Here is a 26,747-nt window from a genome sequence, read left to right as displayed (position 1 = left end):
AATTGGTCTAAAAATTAGTTTGAATTAAAAAAAAATAGTTTAGACGAAATTAGAGGATTTTGTCTTGTTTTTCCTTAATTATTATTCTTTTTCCACTTTATTGTAACGATAAAAAATAGCTAAGCTAAAACTACTGAAATATAATATTTCAAATTTCTTATCACTAATTAAAAAAAATAGATATTAACTTATCAAATTTTACTTTCAATAAAAAAACAAAAAAAAAAAAATTACTTTTCAGAAAAAAGTAAAAATAATAATAGAATAGAAGTAAAAAGGGTAATCTCTAGCCGACGACGGAGTAGGAGCAGAGAGCACATGTTTATTCGAAGGAATTGGTAAAGAAGAAAAAGAAGCAGCTAGCGGAAACATTGAAAATGGCAGAAGGAAAGGGAAGCGAAAATTGGGTAGAAGATCTGCAACGTACTGTCATTCAATCCAAAGACTCTGCTATTCGGTCTGCTTGTTCTTTTCAACAAAATTCATCTTTCCATCTTCGCTCCTTACAGGTAATTCTCTTCTTTTTTTTTTTTTTTTTTTTTTTTTTTTTTTTTTTTTATCTAAAAACAGATTGGGTGATTGATTATCTCATATCAATTTATTTCAATTTCAGCTTCTGGTTGTTACCCTTTCTGATGATATTGTATTTTATGAATAGAAATAAATAGTTGATTATTCTATATGTTCTAAAACTTAACAGGATCATCTGCCACGAGCTGTTTCCCAGTTCAAAACTTATGAAGATGCTTTTGTTAACAAAATTAAAGGTGATAAATTCTATATATCTGTGTGCATTTAAATTTGTTTTCTTGGTTTCTTATTCAAATTTGTTTTTTAAATTTTTGGCAAGTTAATTGGAGTGGATTAGGTTGTCAACCACAAAAAGAATTCTGCTTCCATCACACTAAGTGTAGCAACCCTATGAACAGAGTTGTTGGTGGTTTATTCAAACTGTGGGAAATCACCCATCAGGAATTAATACATTCTTCAGCTTGGGATAACTAATAGGTTTCGTTAGTGAAATAAAACATTTTTTAAGGGATTGAAACTAATGACTTCAACCAAATACATGACTATCTTGGTAAATTTCATGTTCAGAGGAGTTGATGAGTGCAAGGGAACATCCAGTTGAGACTGTTGGTGTTGCTGTAACTGCTGGTCTTCTTCTTATGAGAGGTATGGATAAACTCACTTTTATGTTAGGATAAAACTTGGATTTCTTCGGAGAGGATCCAGATACAAGCTCTTTAGCTCCTAGCCAAATTTGTAGGCATTATTTTTACATCAGAGTTATTTGTTCCTGATCTTGCTGATTTTATAATTTGTGCAATTTAATGTTGCATTGTTAATATGTAATCAAAGTGGTGATCCATATAAAAAGGTTTGGTTAGGTGACTAAGGCATAGTTGCATTAGCATTGCACTAAATGGGAACTTGGGCCTGTAAGGGAAAATTGCTGGCAGGAGGCAAATTAGGAGGCTTGTTTAAGACTGGTCTTTTTGACAAATACAAACCACAAATAAGCTGTGCACCGTCATCATAAGTAACCTGCATTTGTTTTGTTACCCGTAGGCTTGATTGGATAATTTAGGAACCATAATATAATAATATATGATATTTCTTATTTGCACTATAACCTCCCCCAAATATTTGAGGACACTTGTTGAGTCCTGATTCTTCAATTGGATATCCCATGCATATGTTTATTTAGCAAAATATTTGAGTCAATGTCCTTGCGTTTTTCTTTCCTTCTTTTCTTACTACTAAAATGAAATTATATCTATCTAATTGCTGAAAAGGATATTAATTTTACCTGTACATTTTATGTTTACTGGAACTCATAGTCTGATATAAGGATCTGGTTACAGGCCCGAGGAGGCTTTTGTTTCGTCAAACATTTGGTCGACTTCAGAGTGAGGAGGTAAGTGATCTATTCAATGTCCTTTCTACTGAGCTTACAGTCCTGTGCATTTGTGAGTTATGTTGTTTATATGCACATGAACTGCCAAGTCAATTTCTCTAATGTAGAAATTCTAAATCCTCTAATCCAAGTTTTTATGTGACAAATTATTATTAAGCCTGAGGCTTTTATCTCTAATATGTGGTCATCTATTCTTATATTTTCAGGCAAAATTTCTTAAAGCTGAAAAGAATTTAAAAGAGTTGACCCTCTCTGTAGATTTAATGAAGAATGAGAGCAGAAAACTACTTGAAAGGGCATCTTATGCTGAAAAGGATATGAAACATGGCCTTACTGAGCTCTTGTAAAGTGATTTTATGTTCATTAGCATTCTACTATAATTTGTTACCTATCAATTTTTTTTTTTTTTTTACTCAAAGAGTGATATCTACAGGGATTCTGGAAGTCAAATTCAACGTCTTGCCAAATCAGTTTACAAGGTTGAAAACCAAGTTGCAGGTACATGCTAGATGTTGTCTTATTTACCTTGTTGTCATTGATATGCCTTTTATTTCAACTTCTTGTTTCTTTTTAATAGAAATTTTGAAAATCAAGAATTTTACTTTGAGATTTTAGTTTGAATGATAAAAATGATTTGGAATTTAATAGTAATTGAAAAAAGCAAAAATATTCTTCAACCAAATAATAGTGTTTATGTTCTATTTAGTGGTATTACAAATTCATTTGTAAGTCAGTCTTCTCTAACATTCATGAATCTAATCACCATCCTTGATTCAATCCAACAAAAGAATATGAACCTAATAAATTTGTAGTAAAAAGAATCAAATTCAAATATTTTTCACTTTAGGTTCCCTTAGAAAACATAGCATTGAAGTAGTGGCAGGGCTAGAAATATTTTCTAGTGGGGTCATTATTTCAATAATTTACAACTATAATTATGAATAAGAAATTTTTTTTCCCTTTAAACTTGCCTTGAAATAAGATCTAGTCTTCATAGAAAAAAATAATAATAGTTTATTAATGGAAATTTAAAAGCATATATCTACTCTAAAAAATTAAAATTACATAAATAACAATAATAATACTAGCAAATCAGTAATATTGTTAATATTAATATTTTACACTTTTTTGTTCCAAAGAAATTGAAAAAATTTAATGAATTATAACTAATTATATGCCATAAATTAGTTTTGAACTATCAATAATTTTGAAAAATTAAGGATACACTATTTAAAGGAATGAAATAAAGATTTATGAATAATTTTGAATCTTTTCATATATTTATAGTATTTTAATTATTTGATAAGGTTATAAAGTTTTCAAATTAGATATTTTATTTAACAAAACTTAAGACAAGATCCTAAAATCACCCACATGCAATAAAGTTTACAATGGTGTTTAGTGGGTTCAATTGTGTAAAAAACTATTAAGTACTTTTCCAAATTTTTAAAAATTTAAACCTATATATGTTTTAATTTCAGTGGGGTCAACATAAGCTGTGGCGCCGCCTCTGCATTAAACAATTCTTCAGCTTCGCTATTTCCTGTTCTATGAATGACAAAGTTTTGTTTATGGCCAGTTATGGAGTGCTTGGGATTGGGATTTTACAATGAAAGTATCACAATAGAATATAGGCAAGGTCTATGTTTTCTTTGGTGGCTTGTTAACTATTAGCCACGGGCGACCTTGATAGGGCTTCCGAATATAAACTTAAAGTATTCTGCACTTGTAAACTCTATGAATTTATCAACGCATTACACATGTGAAAACTCCAGCCTGTTCTCTGAAAGAAATTATTGCACTGATGATCGCATCTTGTTTTGCTTGTGTTAGATTTGATGGATGGGCTACGAGAAATCTCTGGTAGGGAGGCTTTGAAACTTCGAGCTGAGGTAAGTCAAATGTATCTTTGGTGATATTAGATGTTCTTTCAATTGCTAAGCTTATTGAAGGTGCACTCTCTCTCTCTCTCTCTCTCTCTCTCTCTCTCTCTCTCTTGCATCGATTAGGTTGCTTCTATGGCATCAGGTTTGAAGCAGCACAGGACTGCGCTGGACAAACGGATAATGAAGATTTCTGAACTAGGGGTTCCTGTTTGATAGCATAAAGTGATCTTGATACTACATCTTTTGCGCATTTGTATTTTGTTTCTCTCTCTCTTTTAAGTCCATTCACTGGTGTTCTGCGCCAGAGCAGAGCATGTTAAAGATGAGGGAAGATGGAATTTTACCTTGCCCAAAATCAGAATTACAGGAACGCCTGAATTTTACCTTGGTCAGACTAATTAACTAATCTTATCCCATTCAATAATATTATCCTTTGAGAAAGAAAGCAGGAGCATTAGTTCTTGGATGAATATACCTTTGATTGCATCCGATGAACTCTGAAATTTTTTTTTTTTTTCCATTTATTAGACGCAATTGATCATTCCTAGTTTTCCAAATTTACCTAGTATATATATTATATTTCTGGGACTCGGTAGGAAAGATATCATCTTTAGAGACTAGCGTTTTCAATTTCAAGTGGGAGAAAAGAAGGAAGCCCTCAATTTGCTTTTAATTTGGGAGATTTAGAGTTTGATTTGGCTCATAAGTTGATTAAACAGCCTTTTAAGTAGAAAATCATTTGTGAAATAGTCTCTCAAAAGTTTGTATGATATATTTTTATTTATACTCCCTCTTTATTTAGAGAAAACAGAAAATGTAGCGATTTAAATAATATGCATCCAAATTTAATAAAAATTTAGAGCCAAAATTTTTGGTTACTACAACAGTCATTCTCAACCTCTACATTATGGTTGCGTATAAATTTCAACTAAATCTATAATATGTAGTTGCATTAAACAGCTTTATTTGATCTTAATGGCATTCCAATCAATTCGGACACATATTTTGAAAATACACATACTACTTTTCAACTGTTAAACTTTAATTACTTATTTGACTCAAAAGGAGTTTTCGAAAAAAGACAGATATGAAAAATAAGCACATATTTATAAATAGAGTACGTTTAAACTACTTATATTTCTACAGGTTAAAGGATGTGTCAAATATATTTTTTTAATATGAGCACCATATTTTTAATATGAGCATATTAATTAACTCTTAAATAGTTTACTATTCTATAACAAAATAGTCATTTACTTTTACTTTGGAAACACGAGTATTAAACGCCCAACCTTTTTTTTGTCAGTCACTTTCTCTTGCTAACCGTGCACAATTGAACAATTGCATCTTTCCCAAAGTTTCCATTTTAAATAAATTTCTATATATAAAAAGAACACCCTAAATGAAAATTTTCTATAAATAAAAAAAAAAAAAAACAAAGGGAGTAATTAGATACTCATTTTAAAATTACTCTTTAATTAAATAAAAGATTATAATTATCCTCATAATTTTAAAAAATGTAGATACCAACTTTTAATAAACCTAATGACCTTTACCTTTCTAATTAATATAATATTTTTTAATTGTTATAAATAAACTACTTTTTAAGTACTTATTAACAAATAATTCAACTAAATTTAAAATCCAATGTTAAAACTAAATAGTCGAACCACCCTCAGAAAGAATTGTTCTATATGCAAGATGAGGGAGCATAATGGATTGGATGATGTGTTTCAAGTCATTTGATTAGGGATCTAGCTACCCTACCCTTTTCTAGAATTGTTGGACAGCACAGCAACACTGTTCCTAAGACATCACCTGGCGTGATTATGCAAAACCATGCTTTAACTCTAACTTGCAACACCAACTTTCAAAACGTTAAATCAGATGATTATTTTGATTCAAAACAGAAAATTATCAAAGCCTATTTTCTCATTTGTGTGAATAATTCAGGAGGTTTCCCAGTTGCTCCAGCATTCCCACCGAATGCTGAGAAACCACCAGCTCCCTGCTGCTGGCTATTGAAAGCCCCAAATCCACCTGAGTAAATTTGGATAAAAATAAATAAATAAATAAAATCAGCAAGTACAAAACCAAACAAAGAGGAAACTGCAGTCAAAATAACGTTACCTCCACCACTGGAAGCAGCTCCAGCAAAACCACCACCACCACCACCAGGCGCAGCAGCTGGAAACCCTCCGCCAGCTGAACCCAAGCCACCAAAGCCCCCACCAGTTGAAGCCATACCAGCAAAACCCCCTCCACCAGAGGCCAAATTAGCAAACCCCCCACCACCTGAGGCCAAACCAGCAAAGCCACCACCAGTAGGAGCAACATGAGCAAAGCCACCACCTGTAGCAGCACTTGAAAGGCCACCCATTGAGCTAGTACTAGCAAATCCACCAGGAAAACCAGAGCCAATTTGTCTTGACTGCCCAAAAGAACCAAGGACTGAACCAAGTGCTGCTTGTCCTGCTCCAATCTGTGAAGGCTGGCCAAACCCACGTGGTGCAGGAGCTTGAGAAGTTGCTGTAGCACCAAAACCACCTGAGAATGCACCAAGATTTGCTGGTGGAGATGGTTGAGACGGCTGCGGAGAGAAGTTAGAAAAGTTGAATGATGCAGGCCGAAAAAGTTCTCCACTAGGTACGGTCATAGTGAAAGAAGAGCTCGCTCCAGTTGTTCCTATATTACTACCAAATGAAACACCAAATGGATTTGTTCTGGCAGCAGTCGAGCTAGGGTTTGAGCCTAGACCTAAACCTCCAATGCCCCCCAAACTAATTTCATTTATGCAGCTAGTCTCTGGAGCCTCCTCTTCCATTTCATCCTCTTCAGTAACTGTAATTTCCAAATTTGCATTCTTTCCACTTGTGGCACTATCAGAAGCCAGTGCTGCCCCAAAAAGATTCTGCACATCAGATGGCTGTTTAGGCTGAACATTCTGTGGTATACTGTATGCAGCACCTGCCATGTTCAAACTGGATTGACTTCCTGATTCCAACTGAGTTACCATTTCAGTTGTGCGAGCAGATGACACTGGAGGGTCAAGCTTCAAACTAAATGCAGGAGGTTCAGGTTGTGCCAGTGGAGCTGCTTTACCAGTATCCACTTCTGTTCTTGAGCTAAGTTTGTCTTTGGAAGGTTGTAGCTGTGTTTTAAGAGACTCCAAAGTCAAAGGAGAAGTTTGATTTGCTGAAGGTGAAGTTTTTTCTGCAGGAGATTGAAGCCCTGGTTTAGGAGATTCTGAAGTTGGAGGTGGTGGAGCTGGGATAATAGAAAGTGATGTGTCACTAGTAGGTAGCTGAACCTCTGTTTTAAGGGACTCTGAGACTGAAGGTGAATGTGTTGGATTTACAGGAGGTGAGATTTTTCCAGTACCAGATCGAAGCTCCATTTTATAAGACTCAGAAACTGGAGCTGCAGTGTGCAAGGGGGACAATGATTTGGAAGCCTGAAAAGATAAGGAACCAGAAGGAAAAACTGAAGAAACCGATGACTGGGATGTTAAAGACACTTTTTGATTAGCATCAATATTATCTTTAGAACTAACAAAAGGCTTGCCAATTGGTGTTGCATTTGACAAGGACGTTGTCGAAGATGAACTAGATGCAGCGGGTGCAATGCTTGCCGATGGGGTCATCACTGGAGATGAAAATGAAAGTGACATTGAAGAAACTGAAAGAGATGTTGAGAATGCTTGAGAAAGTGGTGTTTTTTCACTAGGCTGGGTTTTGCTGGCTGCAGCGTTGAACTGCACAACTTTGCCAGGATGGGAGGGAACATCTGCAGTGTTTAGAAGAGAAAATGAAGTGTCAAATCCTTTTGTACTTGTCGGTACATGATTCAAAGTTTCAGTCATTGAACTTGTATCCACAGTCCCCTTCATATTGTAACTAAGGATTTCACTTGGTTTCTTCGTCAACGCAGGTGTCTCTGCAGCTAATTCCATTGAGACTGAAGATTTTTTAAGTAGGCTAGTTTCAGATTGCTGAATGGAATGGTTCTCATTAATCAACCTAGAATCAGAATTCCCAACAGAAGAAACCCTACCAGTTGATTTATGTGCAGTGATATTGCTAGATTCCTTTGCAAGGTTTTGCCCTGTCATGGGCCGTGCTTGGGATGCTGAAATTGATGGCAACAAAGCATTATCACTTTGCAACATGGGAGGCCTCAAAGAGTTATTAAGCAATTTCGATGGAGCTGTTCCACTATCGAAGGCCTGTTTTGGAAACACATACTGAGTACCTGTTGAAAATAACAAAATGAATAAGTTATAAAGCTATTGTACGAATGTACACAAAGATATCTTTATTAATGGTGATTCCCAACTCACCTTTGTTTCCAGATGGGTACATGAAAGTTGAAGGAGATGTCAGGTTTGTTGGGTGACTGACCGCCGAGCTACTATCCAGCACGGAGGGGCCAAGATGTTGCCTATCCATGAAGGATAATTTATTCAGACTTGTCTTTTCGCTTTCTTGCAAAAGTACCCTCTTTACAGTCGTTTTTGATGGCTCAAAACTAGCCCAGCTCTACAGCAAGTTCAGAAGAAATAACACACATAAATATTTATACAAGAAGTATCAGCATCGATGGGTATAAGTAGAGAGTCCCTCCAAATGATTACTTGAAAGTTGAAAGTATTGAACTTAGATGTTAGAGAAAACCCAAAAAAAGCAATCTATTGGTTTCAAAAGTGATGCTTTCATCACACAATGCATCAGATTTAAAAGAAGGCAGGTGAGCACTATAATTGACTGGAATTTTCCAGAATTAACCTGGTTAAAGGATTCAAGTTGTCAAACCTATATTACTATTCACACAATATGGGGAGATTATCAGAAGTCAGCAGCAAGCAAATGGCAAAAAATGTTTTTCCATGTCATTCTAAAATAACCAATTCAACTCACCTTTATTACGATATTGATAAATTATGTTAAAAAGAGAACTTTCAGCTGCATCCCACAACAATGAGCCTAGCCTGGTTATTCTAGAACCAGCTAACCTAAAATCATAAGCTTGCAAGTTTATTCTTCAAAATACTCGCTAGCAAAAGCCAACTAGGATAATCATGGACTAAACCTGAAAATTGAATTACATGAATTAAGTAATCTAAGGATTCAAACATGAAATGACTTGGACCTGATTAATGGGACACAATATCATATTAAAGTACCATTTAACCTCCAAAGCTTAAACTTGTAGGGGAAATTTTTACTTTATAGTGTTAAGGATTAGTTGTAAATAGAGTTCTATTAGGAGTTAGATTCCTAATTAGTTTATGATTTGTATTCCTAAATAGCTAGGTAGCATAGGAATTCCTTATATATAGACCTATATAATCGATTGATGAGACACAAGAAATACAACTACAATATTTTTCTATCAACATGGTATCAGAGCCTTCCATTCACAAAAAAAAAAAAAAAAAAAAAAAAGGAAATTTCCCGAAACTTCCCTTACGAGAAGCCACTGCCACCCTAGGAAGCCTTTCTAGGGTTAGTATTTTGCCTGACCGCCCACCCTAGGATATTCTCCAGCCGCCGATTAGCGACTCCCTAGAATCCGGTCGCCGGATTCCAAGTGAATGGCCACCACTCGCCACCTCTTTCTTCCTGCTCTGGTTCACGCTGCTGGCGCATGTCCAGCGGTCTTTTTCACTCCGGTTCCTCTCTCTGGTATTGACTTGAAGAGAGACATGCAACCCAGTGAGTTGCATTGTCATTCTTGGGCTTATTCAATAGGTTTGTTTGCTGCTTCTGCTACTATTGTTGCTTTAATTTGCTGAGGGTTTAGTACTGCACCTTTGCTGCAGTTACAGGTATTCTGCTTTTGAACCTTCTCCTTTATAGAGAGCAGTGCAACCCCAGTGAGTTGCATGGTGTTCTTGGCCTTCAGTGGTGTGCTCCGTTTGCCAAATTTTCCTTTGCTGCGTTTCTGAATATATGCGGACTGGGCTTCCTCTTTGAGGCATTGATTATGGAAGCTTGAAACAACCCTGTGAGTTGTTTTCTGGTTCAGTGAGATTTGTTTCGACAACCTAAATGTGTTGTCTTAATTCTGCTGCTACTATTTGGTTTGGGATTCTATATTGCTATAATGAAGTGGGTACAGTTGCTGAGTATGGTATTGTGCTTTGCTGAAAGTAGTAGTTTGTAACAAGTTGAGCATGATTAACATCTATGCTCCAACTTGAGGGGGAGTGTTAAGGATTAGTTGTAAATAGAGTTCTATTAGGAGTTAGATTCCTAATTAGTTTATGATTTGTATTCCTAAATAGCTAGGTAGCATAGGAATTCCTTATATATAGACCTATGTAATCGATTGATGAGACACAAGAAATACAACTACAATATTTTTCTATCAACATATAGAAAGTATAAAACACATCTGATGCAGAATTTAGCAAATGATAAACAAAGCAGAATAATCCATCTAGACAGTGCTTAAGCAATAAGTGTTGAAATTACTTCGTCAATCTATAGCATATCTATTCCATAATTTTAGCCAAAGCTTGCTATCCAACACAAACTTGCTTCATAAACAAGTAAAATAAAAAATTGACCTTAGAATTACCTACAGAAATTGCAACCTAAGGAGGAACCAAAATCAGAAGCAATTTAAAACAAACTTGCCTGACCCAGTGAGTCTCTTCTTCTCCTTGCAGTTTCTGAATCAGAACTCTTCATAGCACTTGATTGGCGCCTTCTGGTAGCAGCAGAACCCGGAGAAAGTAAATTTTTCTTCAATGAAGGGGAATCACCAATACTTGTTGCATCAGGGGAGCAGAAATTAGGTTCATATGGGATACCAATTGTTTCAAAGAGTTCCTTTTTCACATTCCTTGTTTTTATGGGTGATTCTACACTCAGTACGGCCATTTGTCTTGAGAGGCTTTCTGAAAGTTGCTCGGCAGCTGCTAGCTGTGAATTTGTTGTGTTATATAAACTATGCAAGGACTGAATTTGTCTGCAAATTTGAACAATTTTCAAAAAAGTTAGAAATTTAAATTGGCCGGCAACCACTATATAACTAAATTCCCTTGTACATCGACTGGATTGTAATTTAGACAACTGTACAAGTACATTATATTTCAGGAAATACTAACCACCTAACAAGATACTTTCTGAAATCATACCAATTTGTGAAATGGTGTTTTTTTTTTTCCTCTTTAATTTACTGGTATTATTTTATGCCCAAAGAGTGAGAAAACTTGAAATGGAAATCTGATCATTTATTACACCTTGAAGACCCATGTCTGCTTTGAGAAACTCTCCGACCTGTAAGGACCCCTCCATTTTCACCAAACTTGTGGAGCTCAAGGTTATTGAAGTGCCTCTCCAATTCAATTAACTGATTGGTCAAAACCTTCAATTGCAAAAAAGAGAGAACAATTAAATGAATTTGTCAATTTCAGATTGGACTGATCTAGCATGTTACAGGCAACTAAAGATCAACCTGATTTAATTTTAATATATGACGCCTCTTCAGCTCAAGTTCAGAACTCAACTTTTGGCGATTCCAGAGTTCCCAATAACAGCTATCAGAGGCTTGCTTAACAATGCCTTCCATATATATTTTCCTTGCCAAAACTGAAAGCCAGATGAACAATAAATTTGGCACACAAAAGCATTATATAGTTGATAACTTCAAACCATAAAATTACAATTTTAGAGTGAGAAATGAAATGCAAATTTAACAAATGAGAAGCTGAAACCAAACAAACAGCAGCTTTCAATAACCTCAACAAAACATCTTTCCAACTGCACAGAGAGAGCATAAAACAAAGGTTTGGTATGTAAAAAAATGCATTACGAGCATCATTCAACCAAACCAAACCTCAGATAACATTGCTTTTAGAATGTCCCTATCCATCATCAAGTACCATGTTCACATAAGTTGACACATGTATAGTGTTCTTGCGTCAGTGTGGAGAAAGAGAGATTGGATGGGTGGTGGGAGGTGGGAGAAGGATGAAAATTTTACAACAATTTGAATGCATTTGGCGTACAGCAACCACAGACATCTAAAAAAAAAAAAAAAAAGAAAAACAACCATCATATGAGCTGGCACAAGCAGATGTAAACTTTTGCAGATTTGTCAAATTTCATAGATTTTATAAAACAGCAACTATGCAATTTCCATCACCAAGCAAAATCCTAGCATACCAGTAAACCAAAGGGCATTTGTAATTCTCCAAGTCATCACGAACAACAGCTGTTGCACTTTTCTCCATAATTCTGCTTTATTTTTTCAGTTCTTGAGGAACTTCTAGCTCACTACTCTTCCAATATATATACATATATATACACTAATAATGTGTAATAATGTGTTTACTGTAGACCTATTTAATTGCAATTGTATAATGCTTAATAGAATGACATGTTTGTATATAGTTCAAACTCATTTTTTGTCATACTTTTGGCAATTATGTTTGCTAAATGTAGATAAATTAGTTCATTGTATTTGTATCAATAAATTAGACCTAAAACCACATGGAGAGAAGTGATAGTGAAAGATATATGGTCTCCTGGTATTAATAAGGATCTAACCGAATGGAGATAAAAGATTCATATAGTATATCGCTATTAATCTAGGATTAAGGCTCCTTTGCTATTGTCTGCCTATGCCTATTTATTTATTCTCACTTATCTATCTATTTTTTCGTTTTCTTATATATTTGTGTGTGTGTGTATGTATACATACACATATATATGTATACATGTGTGTGTGTTTGTGTGTGTATATGAATGCTTTGCTTATATCTTTTTATTACGGACTCAAGCGGACAAAATGACAAATGATTTACATAGCTAACCTAACTAGTTTGGGATTAAGGCTTAGTTGTTGTTGTGGTTATTGTATTTGTATCGATAAATGCGTTATCTAAAGGCTTATTCCAATAAAGATACAGACTAAACAATTAAAAATATTAGTTCCTTTAGCTCTTCTGTACCATTTTATAAAATAGAATTGAGGGCAAAAAGGAGTTCAAGGACAAACTCATACCAGAAAAAAAAATTTAACCAGGTTAAGCTCAGGCCTGAGCTTATAAAATTATGCCCATTGATAAGTCTATTCAGGGATGAGTTCCAACTTATACATAACCTGGAATCACTTAGCTAGGCCCATTGACAAGTCTAGATAGGAAACAAAATGACCCATAAGGATTTTGGGTTTGACCTCCTATTTTTTGCCGACCAAATGGCCGGTTACAGAGGAGAAGCATTTATGTAGTTTCCATGGTTGAGTTAACCAAAAGAGAGAAGCACCTTTTCCCTCCGCATTTCTTTTGTCATTTATTCTATTTGTCTTCCACTAAAAATTATGCACCCTTTGAATTTGTCAGGACAGACAACAAAGCAGGAAGTTTGCCTTTGCATTTGCATTTCATGTCTTTCTTTTCTATATCTCTGACTAAAATTATTCTAATATACATACTTGTCAAAATACCATTTTCATTCTTCTTTTTACTAATCTTTCCGAAACAATCTGATGTCCTTGATGACCAGAAAGCTAAATAATGCTTGTAACTAGCATTTCAGCATCACAATCATAAGTCATAGTCAATTTCCCATAACAGGGAGGTTATGGAACCCACTAGTACATTACACCCACTGAACTATCAAAGATTGAATAACAGAGTAATAAACATTTAATAAAAGCACGCTATCAGCATACATGAGATCCCATCATGCAAACTTCATCATGATTTTAAAAAGTTGCATAAGAGTTGTTGAGCATCTTACATTATAATAGATAGGAATGACTATTATATCAATAGGACTCCAAAAAAGTTTTAGATTTAAGATATTGTGAACCTGTTTGTAAAGGTGCTTTCAAGAGCTTGAATTCACAGAAGAAGAATGTGTGATTCATAACAATAAACATTCACAAAATTGAAGGATACCTTGCACAGTTTTATCGAGAAGATGCTCGATCTCTCCAAGCTGATCATCCATCATGTTCTGCAAACCAAGATTCCAACAGAAATTATGTAAGCCCTATGAAATGCTAAGATCCAAACAAGGATATAAACACCAAAGTTGTAATTAGTAAGCTTAACCAACCAATGGGACTTAAAGTCAAGGAAAGGATTAATAAGTTGGTCAACTAAGTCAAAACTCTTTGCGTGTGCTGAATCAGCGACTAAAAAGGTAAAAATGCAATGTGTTGATATAATGAATTGAATAATAACAAATTGGATAACTTTGAAGATTCTTTCTTTTTACTCTCTCTCTCTATTTTCCTTCTCTTACCCTATTGTTCTCATCTACCAATCACTTGAGCCAGCCAAGTTGTAATATCTGGTATTAGAGCAGTTCAACCTAGGAATTTGCTTCTGCAGTTTTTCTCCATCTCTTATTCCCTTTCACTTCCTCTCCTCTTCTTTTTCTTCAATTCTCTCTCTCTCTCTCTCTCTCTCTCTGTTACCTTTTCCCTTTGATTCTTCAACATGAATGAATTTCGGAAGAGAATTGAACAGATTATATCGAATTGATTGGAAATTTGATTGAAATCTAGAATTGTTAGATTTATGGAATCATGCACACCTAAAAATGAAATTACTCTCCAAAAAAAAGGCTGATGAATTTCAAAAGGAAAATAGGAATGTGGATATGGTTGTTGTGAAGTTTGCACTTGTATGGTGGGGATCACGAATTACAGGTAGAAGCATGTATTTTGGTGTTCTATGAATCAGAAATTTGGAGAAGAAAAAGAAATTGAAGTCATGGCTAAGGGATGTAAATGCCATGACGATGTTTGCAAAAATGGCAGAACCAATTAGAGAATTAGTCAAAGCTCTAGCAATATAGGTTTGACACTAAAATTCTTCAATATTAATGAGAATGATCTGATGTTTTTGTAATTTATCCCCTCCACATATTATATGAGATGACCAAACCAAAAGCCTTCCCTGGATATCACTTGTTAATAATTCTCTTTGTAGACTTCACGTAGTTCACATTTCTGCGGAAAAGAAGGCCTAATAAAGCCCTTTCTCCATTGATGTGATATGTGATCTAAGCACGGTGACACTCATTCGCCCTCTGTTCTACAGAAGTGATATGGATTTTGGGCAATTTTGAATTACCATTTTGTTTCAGGTACTGGGAGTGTCCCTGATCTTTAAAGAGTTTGGCAGGTTTAAAATGTAGATATTTGGTGGCAGGAAAGATGCTAAAATTCTTACCAACTGTGCTTTTCGGGAACAATATTTCGTCTTCAGATGGAGAATAATGTTGTCCATCTCTAAAAATCCGAATAAATCCATTAATTTGTTATGGAGCAAGATGGGTTTTTTGGTGTCTAGAATAACATATGCTTCCTAAACTTTTCAATAAATTTCTTTGAATTGAATGTTACCCAACTTGATTGGAGGGCTTACTTTTTTAGCTCATGTTGTATCCTTTATATTTGTAGTTGTATTTTAAGTCCCATAGGAGGATTCCTTCTAATCTTTGATGTACACTTATTTATTTCTCAATAAAATTTATTTCTTACCAAAAAAATAATCCATTCTTAAACCAGGGATGATATTACGGAAAATATAGCAAGAAATTGAATAACCAATAGTATGTAAAACAAATAACATTTACGAAATAATAACAAGAAGCAAAAAAGGATCTAAGTGATGAAACCTACTGAATTATTAATATATATGAAGTATTACCTTCCACATTCTGCATTTTTTGGAAAGAGTTTGCATGCGCTCCTCCAAAGCTTCAACTGAATGCTTGTGAGAAAGAGTGGCATCCTGAAAGCCTCCTGGTCCTTCAATACATTCCAAAAGTATATCCAATTCTTTGGCCATCTCTTTAATCTGGAAGAAAGAAATTTCGCTCTTTAAAAGGAAAGTAAGAGGTACAAAGACAAATAACAATGAACGCAAGAAAATATGAAATGATCCATTTCAGCTTCTTAAGATGATTCAAAATGACATGGAGAGACACACAAGCATTGCGAAAACCCAATCGTGGAAGCAAGAGGTAACAAAGAAGTACCTACAATAGGAATTTTGATGAGTAACAGCCCATTTGGCATTGAGGTTGTAAATTGCTTTTTTGAAAAGCACCCTTTCAGATGTTAAAAAAGTAATTTGAATCTGTAGTTTTGCTGTTTTGGAGTTTTCATAACTTAGACATGTCAATTCATATATATATATATATATATATATATATATATATATAAACATTTCAATGGTCTCTAATCAATGTGTTCAAGATGGCGCTTTCCTAAACAGTGGCCCAACAGCAACATTAAACAAACCTCACTAGGATCTTCCATAAATAGGTTGTGAATGATAATTGCATTTCAAAACTGAACTTAGTATCAGTTGGGTAAATGCTCGTGAAAAACTAAGCAAAAAACGCCACATTTCTTATCTCTTAATTATATCCAAGGTTGCGATAAATTGTCAAGGATTTTACCTCATAATGCAAGCCCTCAAACACAGATAAAAATTGAATCACAAAATAGTGGAAAATTTTATTGAAATCTTATAGAGAATAGTAAAAGTGCATATGACAAAGTTATACATACATTGCCAAATTGTCTTGATAAGTGTGGCTCAGTATTCAATAAGGATGGAACTTTATGGGCATCCTTTGAAGAATAAGGTCTCTGGTTGGCAGACCTTCCCAAAGCAAATGTTTCCTGAGATGTTAAATGTGCATTACGAATGGAAGGCAATGAATCAATTGTCTCTGTCTTCATTATAGCTTTTTGTCCCACAATCTGGGTGGGTCTAACAGAAAAATTGGTTGAAGGAGATCCACCGATAGTATCCTTCAGGTAAAAACGTTTTCCAGCAAGGTCCACAGGAACACTTCCAGTATCGGCACTAATATGAGTATTATCAGATTTATTTCCTTGAATTAGGGTAGAAGGTAAAAATGGAGATCTGCTTTCGGAGCTCCCTGAAAAAATGACCTTTGCACCTGACCATGACTGAGATGGGGCACCTTGTAAACCAGATGAATTAATAGCAACTGTAGAATTATGCAGGTCAATACTTCTTTCTAAATCCTTGCCATTTGCCAGGTTGGAAACACTCGTAGCTGTCTCTGAAGAAGCAGGACCAGATCTGATTTCAGTAATTTTTTGAGTTTCTGCTTTGCTAGAATTCTTGGAAAAATAATTAGGCCCTGCTAGGGGTAAATTCTTCAAAGATGACTGCCCAAAAAGTTGTGCCTGTTGAGCATCTGTGGCTTGAGGTAGCTTTGTTAGGACTTTTTGTTCATCAGCTGTAGAAGGCTTTAAGTGTACCAGAGGTTCCACGTCCTGCTCCTTAGAAATAGTATCCTTATGGGTTATTTGCTGTGTAACAAGTAACGATACTGAATCTTGAGTCTTCCCAAAAGGCATGAGGTCTTTCTTTGTAGGAATTTCACTAACTTTACTAAAGTTTGGTTCCCTTTTGCTGACATCGTTCAGTTGATCCGAAGTTACCTGTTCCAATGTTTGTTTCTCCAATACAGTAGCACGATTTGACTGACCAAACCCTGAAGGTACATCAGACAAAAAATCCTCTTCTTCATCTTGGGAACTAGAATCAGTGTGAGGTTGAATGGTAGGTCCTGTCTTCAAAGATGACTGCCCAAAAAGTGGTGCTTGTTGAGCATCTATGGCTTGGGGTAGCTTTGTTAGGACTTTTTGTTCATCAGCTGTAGAAGGCTTTAAGTGTACCAGAGGTTCCACGTCCTGCTCCTTAGAAATAGTATCCTTATGGGTTATTTGCTGTGTAACAAGTAACGATACTGAATCCTTAGTCTTCCCAAAAGGCATGAGGTCTTTCTGTGTAGGAATTTCACTAACTTTACTAAAGTTTGGTTCCCTTTTGCTCACATCGTTCAGTTGACCCGAAGTTCGCTTTTCCAATGTTTGTTTCTCCAATACAGTAGCACGATTTGACTGACCAAACCCTGAAGGTACATCAGACAAAAAATCCTCTTCTTCATCTTGGGAACTAGAATCAGTGTGAGGTTGAATGGTAGGTCCTGTCTTCAAAGATGACTGCCCAAAAAGTGGTGCTTGTTGAGCATCTATGGCTTGGGGTAGCTTTGTTAGGACTTTTTGTTCATCAGCTGTAGAAGGCTTTAAGTGTACCAGAGGTTCCACGTCCTGCCCCTTAGAAATAGTATCCTTACGGGTTATTTGCTGTGTAACAAGTAACGATACTGAATCCTCAGTCTTCCCAAAAGGCATGAGGTCTTTCTGTGTAGGAATTTCACTAACTTTACTAAAGTTTGGTTCCCTTTTGCTCACATCGTTCAGTTGACCCCAAGTTCGCTTTTCCAATGTTTGTTTCTCCAATACAGTAGCACGATTTGACTGACCAAACCCTGAAGGTACATCAGACAAAAAATCCTCTTCTTCATCTTGGGAACTAGAATCAGTGTAACATTGAATGGTAGGTCCTGTTCTGCTACAATCAAAACCAACTTAATATCTAATATATTTATATATAGCAAACATTCAAAGAGAATTACTTTTTGGGTAACTACTTGAGCAATACAGTATCATATGATGTTTTGAAAGACCCAAATAACATTATAACGATTTACCTTGCAACATAGAACATAACAAGCTTTCCCTCAAGAGTAACACAGAAAAGAACACAAAATGGTGAAAGTTCTTTGTGTTCAAGCCCAACTACGACTTTGACTTCTCCATGGAGGGAAACTTTGTCAACACAAAGCCCCATGATCAGGTTATCATCACCATTGCCTGCAACAATCAGAAATTTTTTCGCAGCAGGTCCATAACTAAGCACAATCATTCAACAACTCAAACACAACAAACAGCTAAAAAAAGTTGCAAAACTAAAATTGTAGCTTAAAAGGACCAAAATGCAGGGACACTCAAATTGTTAATAGCTAAAACAGGGTAGCACTGGATTCTAGAAAATTATAAAAGATAACATCCAAGTCAATAATTGTTAGCCCGTTGTATACAGGGTTGTCAAATTGAGAATTGGAAGCCTAATATTTTTAATCGAGAATCAAGAATAGAATCGAATCATAAGATTTGGTATAACTTGAAATGAATTAAAAGTACAATTCCTAATACTTTTATCAAAAGACACTAAAAATTGAATTATTCTTTATATATAATATTAGTAATTCTATAATATATTATATAAATAATTAAATACTAAAATAATTCCACTAAAAGTCAAACACAAAAAGCCAAAAAGGGTTACCTTTTAGCCCATTTGATTATTAAAATTAACAATCATGTAACTTTCTAAGTGGTAAAATATCAGCAGTCGAGTCTATAATATTATATGAAAAACTAAAGTAATCCAATCAAAGTGAAACAGCAAAAAGGGTCCATACAGCCAAGTATTTTCGAGGTGGGAGTGACGTTTATAAAGCAATGAAACAAGAGAGTAAAACTAAAACTCCAAAAGCAGAAGCCATTGAAGAAGAAGAAAAGAAGAAAAACAAAAAGAATCAATAACTGAAGAAGATCAAATATGGAGAAGCAGAAAGAAGAAGGGATTAAGTTACATAACACCAAATTTAGACAATAGACCTGTTCTTATTCCCAATTTTTCTTTCCAATTTCTAAATTACTTTTCTTTTCTGAGTCTTTTTTATTTCTTCTTTTGCGTCAGTTTAAATCATTCTCCTTCTTGTATTAGGAATAGCTTGCATGTGATGGGGCCAAATTCCATTTCTTTTCTTTTTTTTTTTTGTTTTTTTTTTTTTTTTTTTTTTTTTTTTTTCCTGAACAATGGTTGGTGGCTGGAGATAAAAAAAGAAGAAATGGCTCGCTAAAGAGAACTTTTAGCTAGAGAATTTGAGATTAAGGATTTAGGAAATTAAAATACTGCCTTGGGATAAAAGTTATCAGGCTTGAGAAAGGAACTTTTATCTATAAAAGTACATCCTTGACCTCCTGAAGAAAACTGGTATGTTAGGATTTAAACTTGCAGAATCACCCATTGAAGCTAATCATAAACTTCAAGCTGGATGGAAATCCTAGTAGATTTGGGCAGGTATCAGAGATTAGTTGGGAGATTAATCTATCTTGCCCATACTAAACCAAATATAGCCTATGTTGTTAGCTTAGTGAGCCAGTATATGTATGATCCTCGAGAATCTCATTTAGAAGCTGTGTATCAGATTCTGCAATATTCAAAATCAACTCCAGGAAGAGGACTTCTATTTTCTAAACATAGTCATTTAAAAATAAAAGGCTATACAAATGCGGATTGGGCTAATTCTCTTGATGACAGAAGATCAGCTACAAGGTTTGTGCTTTTGTTGGTGGAAACTCGATCACATGGAGAAGCAAGAAGTAAATTGTTGTTGGAAGATCCAGTGCAGAAGCAGAATATAGAGCTATGACACAAGGGATATGTGAACTCTTATGGGTATGAAAATTAATGGGAGAGCTGAAGTTGCTTGAACAACAGATGTATCCTTGTTTTGTGTAGTAAAGCAGCCATCGGTGCAGATGTATCCAGTACAGCATGATCCAACCAAACATATAAAATTGATCATCACTTTACAAAGAAGAAGATAGCTGAAGGTTATCTAATTGTTTCTTATGCGACTTCAAAAGAACAACTAGCTAATGTGTTTACAAAGGGCTTGAATGGCAAATTATTTCATCCTTTATGTTAAGGATTAATTGTAAATAAAACTCTATTAGGAGTTGTAAATAGAACTCTATTAGAAGTTAGATTCCTAATAGGTTTATAGTATCTTGTATGTGTATATATATGTGTCCCTATTGATGAATCAAAGAGACGAAAATATTTTTCCACATTAAATCTACATGGTATCAGAGCCTGTGGCTCTTTAAACTTGATTTTTGCCGTTTGCATAGAAAATTCCGGCGTTCCCTCAAAATCCGGTCACTGGATTCCCTGCGCATGGTGGCTGTCAGTGTTGGTGAGTGTTCTAGGGTCACTGTTTTGTCTCACCGCCCACTCCAGGAGCTGCTCCAGCTGCCGACCAGTCTTCCCTCAAAATCCGGTCACCGGATTCTCTGCGCTTGGGCCTCACGCGCCGATACAAGATTCTGCTACAGTAACACGCGCCGGCGCGTGGCGGCGCGTCCGGCTGTTTCCGGCGATCGGAAATTGCTTTCTGACTTCATTTTTATGTCAGCAGTCTACTCAGGTAGTTGGTTTTCCGATCCGGCTAAGTTTCGGTAGGGGCGTACTTAGTTCTGTCAATTTGGCGTTTCAGGTTACCTTTTGCTTCTGTTTGCATTGAAAGACTATTTTTTTTGTGTCTATTTTTGCGTTGCTGTCAGGGTGTTTAGTTTTTATTAATAATGGATCCTGAACCTACAGATTCTAAAACTACTATTACTGAATTGATCCCAGCAATGAATAAAATCACAGAACATAAAATGAAAGGGACTAATTATTTAGATTGGAGTAAGACAATTTGAATTTATTTGCGAAGTATTGAAAAAGATGATCATCTAATTGATGATCCACCAACTGGTGACACTAGGCAACGTTGGCTCAGGGAAGATGCTAAGTTATTTCTACTGATTCACAATTCTATTGACAGTGAAGTGGTTGAACTAATCAATCATTGTGAGTTTGTTAAAGAATTAATGGAATATCTTGAATTCTTGTACTCCGGAAAAGGTAATCTGTCTCGTATGTATGAGGTCTGCAAAAGATTTTATCGGGCTGACCAGCGAGATAAGCCCCTTACAGCTTATTTCATAGAATTTAAAAAGATTTACGAGGAACTTAATGTTTTATTGCCTTTTAGTCCCGATGTTAAGGTTCGACAAACGCAGCGAGAACAAATGGCTGTGATGAGTTTTCTTGCAAGTCTTGCTCCAGTTTTTGAAACTACCAAATCACAAGTTCTTTCAGGCAGTGATGTTACCTCTCTTCAGGTAACTTTTGCTAGATTGCTACGTACCGAAGGTTCTCATACGCCTTCCCCTTCTGATAATAGTGCCCTTGTGAGTCGTAATCAGATAGCTAGACAGCCAGGAAACAGAGGAAGAGGAGAAATAACCATAATAATGGACCAATCACTCGGGAGGCAAGCATTCTTATCTGCCATTATTGCCATGAATCTGGTCACACTAAACGGTATTGCAAGAAACTGATAAATAAGCCACCAAGGGTAAATATGGCAACTCAAGATTATGCAGTTACTTCTTCTGACAACAATGTAACAATTTCTGCTGCGGAGTATGCTGAGCTCTCCAAATACCGTTCTTCTAAGTCTATTGGTTCCTCAATTGCTGCTGCTGCCAACTCAGGTACTCCTCCTTCCTATCTTATGTCTACCTCATCAAAGTGGGTCATTGATTCTGGTTGCACCGATCACATGACAGGTAACCCTAGTCTCTTATCCTCATTAAAAGAACCTGAACAATTTAATCGTCATGTTACTCTAGCTAATGGGCCCACATCTCCTATCAAGTGTATTGGCAACGCCAATCCCATTCCATCTCTTCCATTGTTTTCTGTTTTTTGTTTGCCTCGTTTTTCGTTTAATCTATTATCTGTTAGCAAAATTACTCGTATGCTGAATTGCTGTGTCAAATTTTATCCTACATATTGTGTGTTTCAGGATCTTTTGACGAAGCGGATTATTGGTAGAGGACGTGAGTCTGGTGGCCTTTATCTTCTGGATGAACACGCTTCATTATCTCTAGCTTGTGCTGGTGCTCTATCTCCTCTTGAGATTCATTGTCGTTGGGGTCATCCGTCATTGTCTAGTTTAAAGAAGTTGTGTCCGCAGTTTCAGTTTTTATCAATTTTAGAATGTGAATCTTGTCAATTTGCCAAACATCATCGTTTACCTTTAGTTCCTCGAGTCAATAAACGGGTTTCATCCCCTTTTAAGTTAGTTCATTCTGATATTTGGGGTCCATGTCCTGTTATTTCTAAAACTGACTTTCGGTATTTTGTAACTTTTGTGGATGATTATTCTCGTGTTACTTGGTTATTTTTAATGAAAACTTGTTCTGAGATATTCTCTATTTTTCTACTTTTTGTGCTGAAATTAAAACTCAATTTAATACTTATTTTCGCATATTGCACAGTGATAATGCTAAAGAATACCTATCTAGTTCCTTCCAATCTTATATGTCACAAAATGGTATTCTCCATCAAACATCTTGTGTTGATACTCCTCAAAATGGGGTTGCAGAAAGAAAAAATCGATATCTTCTTGAGGTTGCTAGGGCACTTCTATTCCAAATGAAGGTCCCTAAACATTTTTGGGCTGATGCTGTCTCTACTGCATGTTTTTTGATTAATTGCATGCCTTCTTCTGTGCTTAATGGTGCAATTCCTTATAACGTCTTGTTTCCTTCTAAACTTCTATTCCTCATTGAACCTCGTATTTTTGGTTGTACTTGTTTTGTTCGTTATGTTCGTCCGCAGGTTTCCAAATTAGATCCAAAGTCCCTTCGTTGTGTTTTCCTTGAGTATTCTCGGCATCAAAGAGGGTATCGTTATTTCTCTCCCGATCTTGACCGTTATCTTATTGCTGCAGATGTCACATTTTTTGAAAATACTCCATTTTTTCCTTCTTCTATATATAAGAGTGAGGGGGAGGATGATGACCTTTTAGTCTATGCTATCCAGCAAGTTCATAACTCTCCTGCTCCTGCTCGTATTCCTGACCTTGCTCTTGCTCCTACTCCTACTCCAGCGTCTGCTGCTCCTATTCCCGCTCCTGCACGCCCTCGTTTTGAACAGGTTTATTCCAGGAGACCAGGAACTCTTGACTCACTTCCTCTACCTGCCGTTTCAACAGAAGATCCAGTTCTCTCCACTCAACCTGAGCCTGTGCCATCCACTCCCCAGTCAAACCTTGACCTTCCCATTGCTCTTCGAAAAGGTAAACGCAAGTGTACCTACCCTATTTCCTCTTTTGTCAGTTATGATAATCTTTCTTCTTCATCTCGTTGTTTTGTAAGTAACCTAGACTCTGTCTCTATTCCTAAAACTGTTGTCCAAGCTTCGTCCCATCCTGGTTGGTGTGCAGCAATGAAAGAGGAGATGGCTGCCTTAGATACTAATGGTACTTGGGATCTTGTGCCTCTCCCGGCAGGCAAGAAAGCTATTGGTTGTAAGTGGGTTTTCACCATTAAAGTGAATCCTGATGGGACTGCTGCTCGTCTCAAGGCTCGATTAGTTGTAAAGGGCTATTCTCAGATTTATGGCCTTGATTATTCTGATACTTTTTCTCCTGTTGCCAAATTGTCCTATGTTCGTTTATTTATTTCTTTAGCAGCTACTTTTGACTGGCCTTTACATCAGCTGGAAGTTAAGAATGCCTTGCTTCATGGGGATCTTCAGGAGAAAGTTTACATGGAGCAACCGCCAGGCTTTGTTGCTCAGGGGGAGTCGAGTAAAGTGTGTAAACTTCGAAAATCTCTTAATGGCTTAAAACAGAGTCCTCGAGCTTGGTTTGGTAGATTTTGCAATGTGGTACATCAATTTGGCATGCAGAAGAGTAATTCTAATCATTCTGTATTTTTCAAAAGTACTAAGGCTGGTTTGATTCTACTTGTGGTTTATGTTGATGACATTGTTATTACATGGAGTGATTTAGCCGGCATTACATCACTCAAGTCATTTCTCCAGACCCAGTTCCAGACAAAAGACTTACGATTGTTGAAGTATTTTTTGGGTATTGAAGTATCTAGGTGTAAGAGAGGCATCTTCTTATCTCAAAGGAAGTATGTCCTTGACTTACTGAAGGAAACTGGAAAGTTGGGTGCCAAGCCATGCAGTGCTCCAATGACTCCAAATTTGCAACTTTCAATTGGTGGTGAGCTATTTGATGATCCTAAGATGTATATAAGGTTAGTGGGCAAATTGAATTATCTTATCGTAACACGTCTAGATATTGCTTACTCTGTGAGCGTCTTAAGCCAGTTTATGTCTTCTCCTATTGTTATCCATTGGGATGCTTTAGGACAGATTTTGTGCTACTTGAAAGGTAATCCAGGTCGTGGCCTGCTTTACAGTAATCATAGGCATTTGAACATTGAATGTTTTTCAGATGCGGATTGGGCAGGTTCGAAGGTTGATAGAATATCAACTTCAGGATATTGTGTTTTTGTAGGTGGAAACCTGATATCGTGGAGGAGCAAGAAACAAAATGTAGTCTCACGATCGAGTGCTGAATCAGAATATCGAGCTATGGCACAATCTGCTTGTGAATTAATTTGGATTCGTCGGTTGTTAGAGGAAATTGGCTTCAAGTCATTCTTGCCTGCAAAGTTATGGTATGATAATCAAGCTGCTCTTCACATTGCATCAAATCCAGTATTCCATGAACGAACAAAACATATCGAGATTGATTGTCATTTTATTCGTGAAAAGATACAACAGGGTGTTATCTCTACAGGACACGTTAAAACAAGTGAACAGTTAAGAGATATCTTTACAAAAGCTCTAAATGTACCTCGGGTTAACTATCTTTGTAACAAGTTAGGCATGATTAATATCTATGCTCCAACTTGAGGGGGAGTGTTAAGGATTAGTTGTAAATAGAACTCTATTAGGAGTTGTAAATAGAACTCTATTAGGAGTTAGATTCCTAATAGGTTTATAGTATCTTGTATGTGTATATATATGTGTCCCTATTGATGAATCAAAGAGAAGAAAATATTTTTCCACATTAAATCTACACTTTAGTTCACAAGTTGGGCATGTGTAATATCTATACACCAACTTGAGGGAGTGTTGAAATCTTTGTAATTATGAAGAATATTTCATTTCCTAATTTAGGTTGATTTCCTATTTAGATTGTTTCCTAATACAGGAAACATCTTTGTATATATAAAGAGATTGTATAGAGGCTATAGATATACAAGAATTAGAAGAGTAAAATCCTTTTCTTCTCTCAGTTCTGTCCTCTACCAAAAAATTCACTCAAAGTCTTACTAACGACTGATGATGATTATTTTGGCCCTTTAACGTAAAAAGCCCCAAGACAAGGTTATTACTTGACTATTTGTGAGAGTCCCCAAAAGTCTTAGGCTAGAGAACAAGTTTAATCACCTTGAAGTTCAATCCTAGGACGCCAAGTATCTCGATCAATGTCAACAATTGCAATTTCACTCATGTCATCTTCTACCGACCACTGAAGTAACTGAATATGTTCATCTGTATTCTTCTTGTTTGCTGTAATTGCAAGCCCACTGCAATTAAATATAGAAAAGAAATATATGTAGTCAACAACTATGGCAACTATAAAGCTAAATGAAATTGGAAGGGACATAAAGAGAGTCAAAATATAAGAAGAAATGTAGAACTATGAGCAATTTATCAATTCCAGAGTTATCAATCCACAATATACATAGGTAAAATTATGAATCAAGCAATGTGTGGTACTGTCGTAGTTTCTTTGACTCTCAAAATACACATTTCCACTTTAACACTTTGAAAACACTGAGAAAATCTTCAAAATTACAGACATTATCCATAAATCCGAGTAATGTAGGTTGTCAAGTTCAATCAGTAAGTAAATGGGGAAAAAGAAACTTTATTAACCAGTACAAGAAGAGTTCTAAACTGTATAATTCAATTTTTTTTTTTTATTGGTCAATTTGGCTTAACCTATTTTCTCTCAAATGGTTTACACAATAAATGGACACCTCCACATCCAATATACGGTCTAAAGGAAGTGAAAAAATAAGAAAGTAGAATGAGCTAAAATGTTCTTCCACAATAACAAAAACAACCCAAAGAAGCATAAATGCAGAAAAGAAGGCAAAAGTAAGTTTCAACAAAATGTAATTTGTTGTCACTATTAGCATCACTGTGCTTGAGAGTTTTAGATGATGAGGAAAGAAAGGATAGTTTTTACTCCATGGGATGTTGAAACAAAATAATTGAAACGTTTAATACAACTACCTCATGTTCAAATGTTTGAAGGATAAGAAAGATAAAAAGTATCAAGAGTAAAATAGTC

The 26,747-nt window shown here is 35.7% G+C and overlaps 2 protein-coding genes across 6 annotated transcripts in view; one reads left to right on the top strand and one right to left on the bottom strand.

The window, feature by feature from the left end:
• The first annotated feature begins 285 nt into the window (after positions 1 to 285).
• LOC105641001 (chromosome-associated kinesin) lies at positions 286 to 4,252 on the top strand. The gene is made up of 8 exons (XM_012225440.4): positions 286 to 509; positions 701 to 767; positions 1,099 to 1,176; positions 1,869 to 1,921; positions 2,128 to 2,264; positions 2,355 to 2,419; positions 3,755 to 3,813; positions 3,931 to 4,252. The coding sequence occupies exons 1-8, from the start codon at positions 378 to 380 to the stop codon at positions 4,018 to 4,020; spliced, it is 681 nt and encodes a 226-aa protein (XP_012080830.1). The 5' UTR covers positions 286 to 377; the 3' UTR covers positions 4,021 to 4,252.
• A 1,191-nt stretch (positions 4,253 to 5,443) lies between these two features.
• Positions 5,444 to 26,747, bottom strand: part of LNO1 (Nuclear pore complex protein) — a 28,131-nt gene continuing 6,827 nt past the window's right edge. For 4 of the 5 annotated variants that reach the window (XM_089724542.1, XM_089724544.1, XM_089724546.1 and 1 more), the window contains 11 exons: positions 25,835 to 25,974; positions 18,381 to 18,543; positions 16,357 to 18,238; positions 15,488 to 15,637; positions 13,724 to 13,781; positions 11,272 to 11,405; positions 11,057 to 11,181; positions 10,449 to 10,782; positions 8,147 to 8,345; positions 5,938 to 8,058; positions 5,444 to 5,847 (listed from right to left, as the gene is read on the bottom strand). In XM_089724542.1, the coding sequence (XP_089580668.1) occupies positions 5,732 to 5,847; positions 5,938 to 8,058; positions 8,147 to 8,345; positions 10,449 to 10,782; positions 11,057 to 11,181; positions 11,272 to 11,405; positions 13,724 to 13,781; positions 15,488 to 15,637; positions 16,357 to 18,238; positions 18,381 to 18,543; positions 25,835 to 25,974 (5,422 nt within the window). In that variant the 3' untranslated portion in view covers positions 5,444 to 5,731. The remainder of the gene's footprint in view (positions 5,848 to 5,937; positions 8,059 to 8,146; positions 8,346 to 10,448; positions 10,783 to 11,056; positions 11,182 to 11,271; positions 11,406 to 13,723; positions 13,782 to 15,487; positions 15,638 to 16,356; positions 18,239 to 18,380; positions 18,544 to 25,834; positions 25,975 to 26,747) is intronic. The other variant, XM_089724543.1, reaches the window with a different exon arrangement.

Source organism: Jatropha curcas, chromosome 7 (genome assembly GCF_041381405.1).
Source record: "Jatropha curcas cultivar XTBG-Jc1 chromosome 7, XTBG_Jcur_1.0, whole genome shotgun sequence".
Taxonomy (NCBI): domain Eukaryota; kingdom Viridiplantae; phylum Streptophyta; class Magnoliopsida; order Malpighiales; family Euphorbiaceae; genus Jatropha; species Jatropha curcas.
The sequence above is the reverse complement of the archived record's forward strand: the minus strand, read 5'-3'. Positions and strand labels throughout refer to the sequence as shown.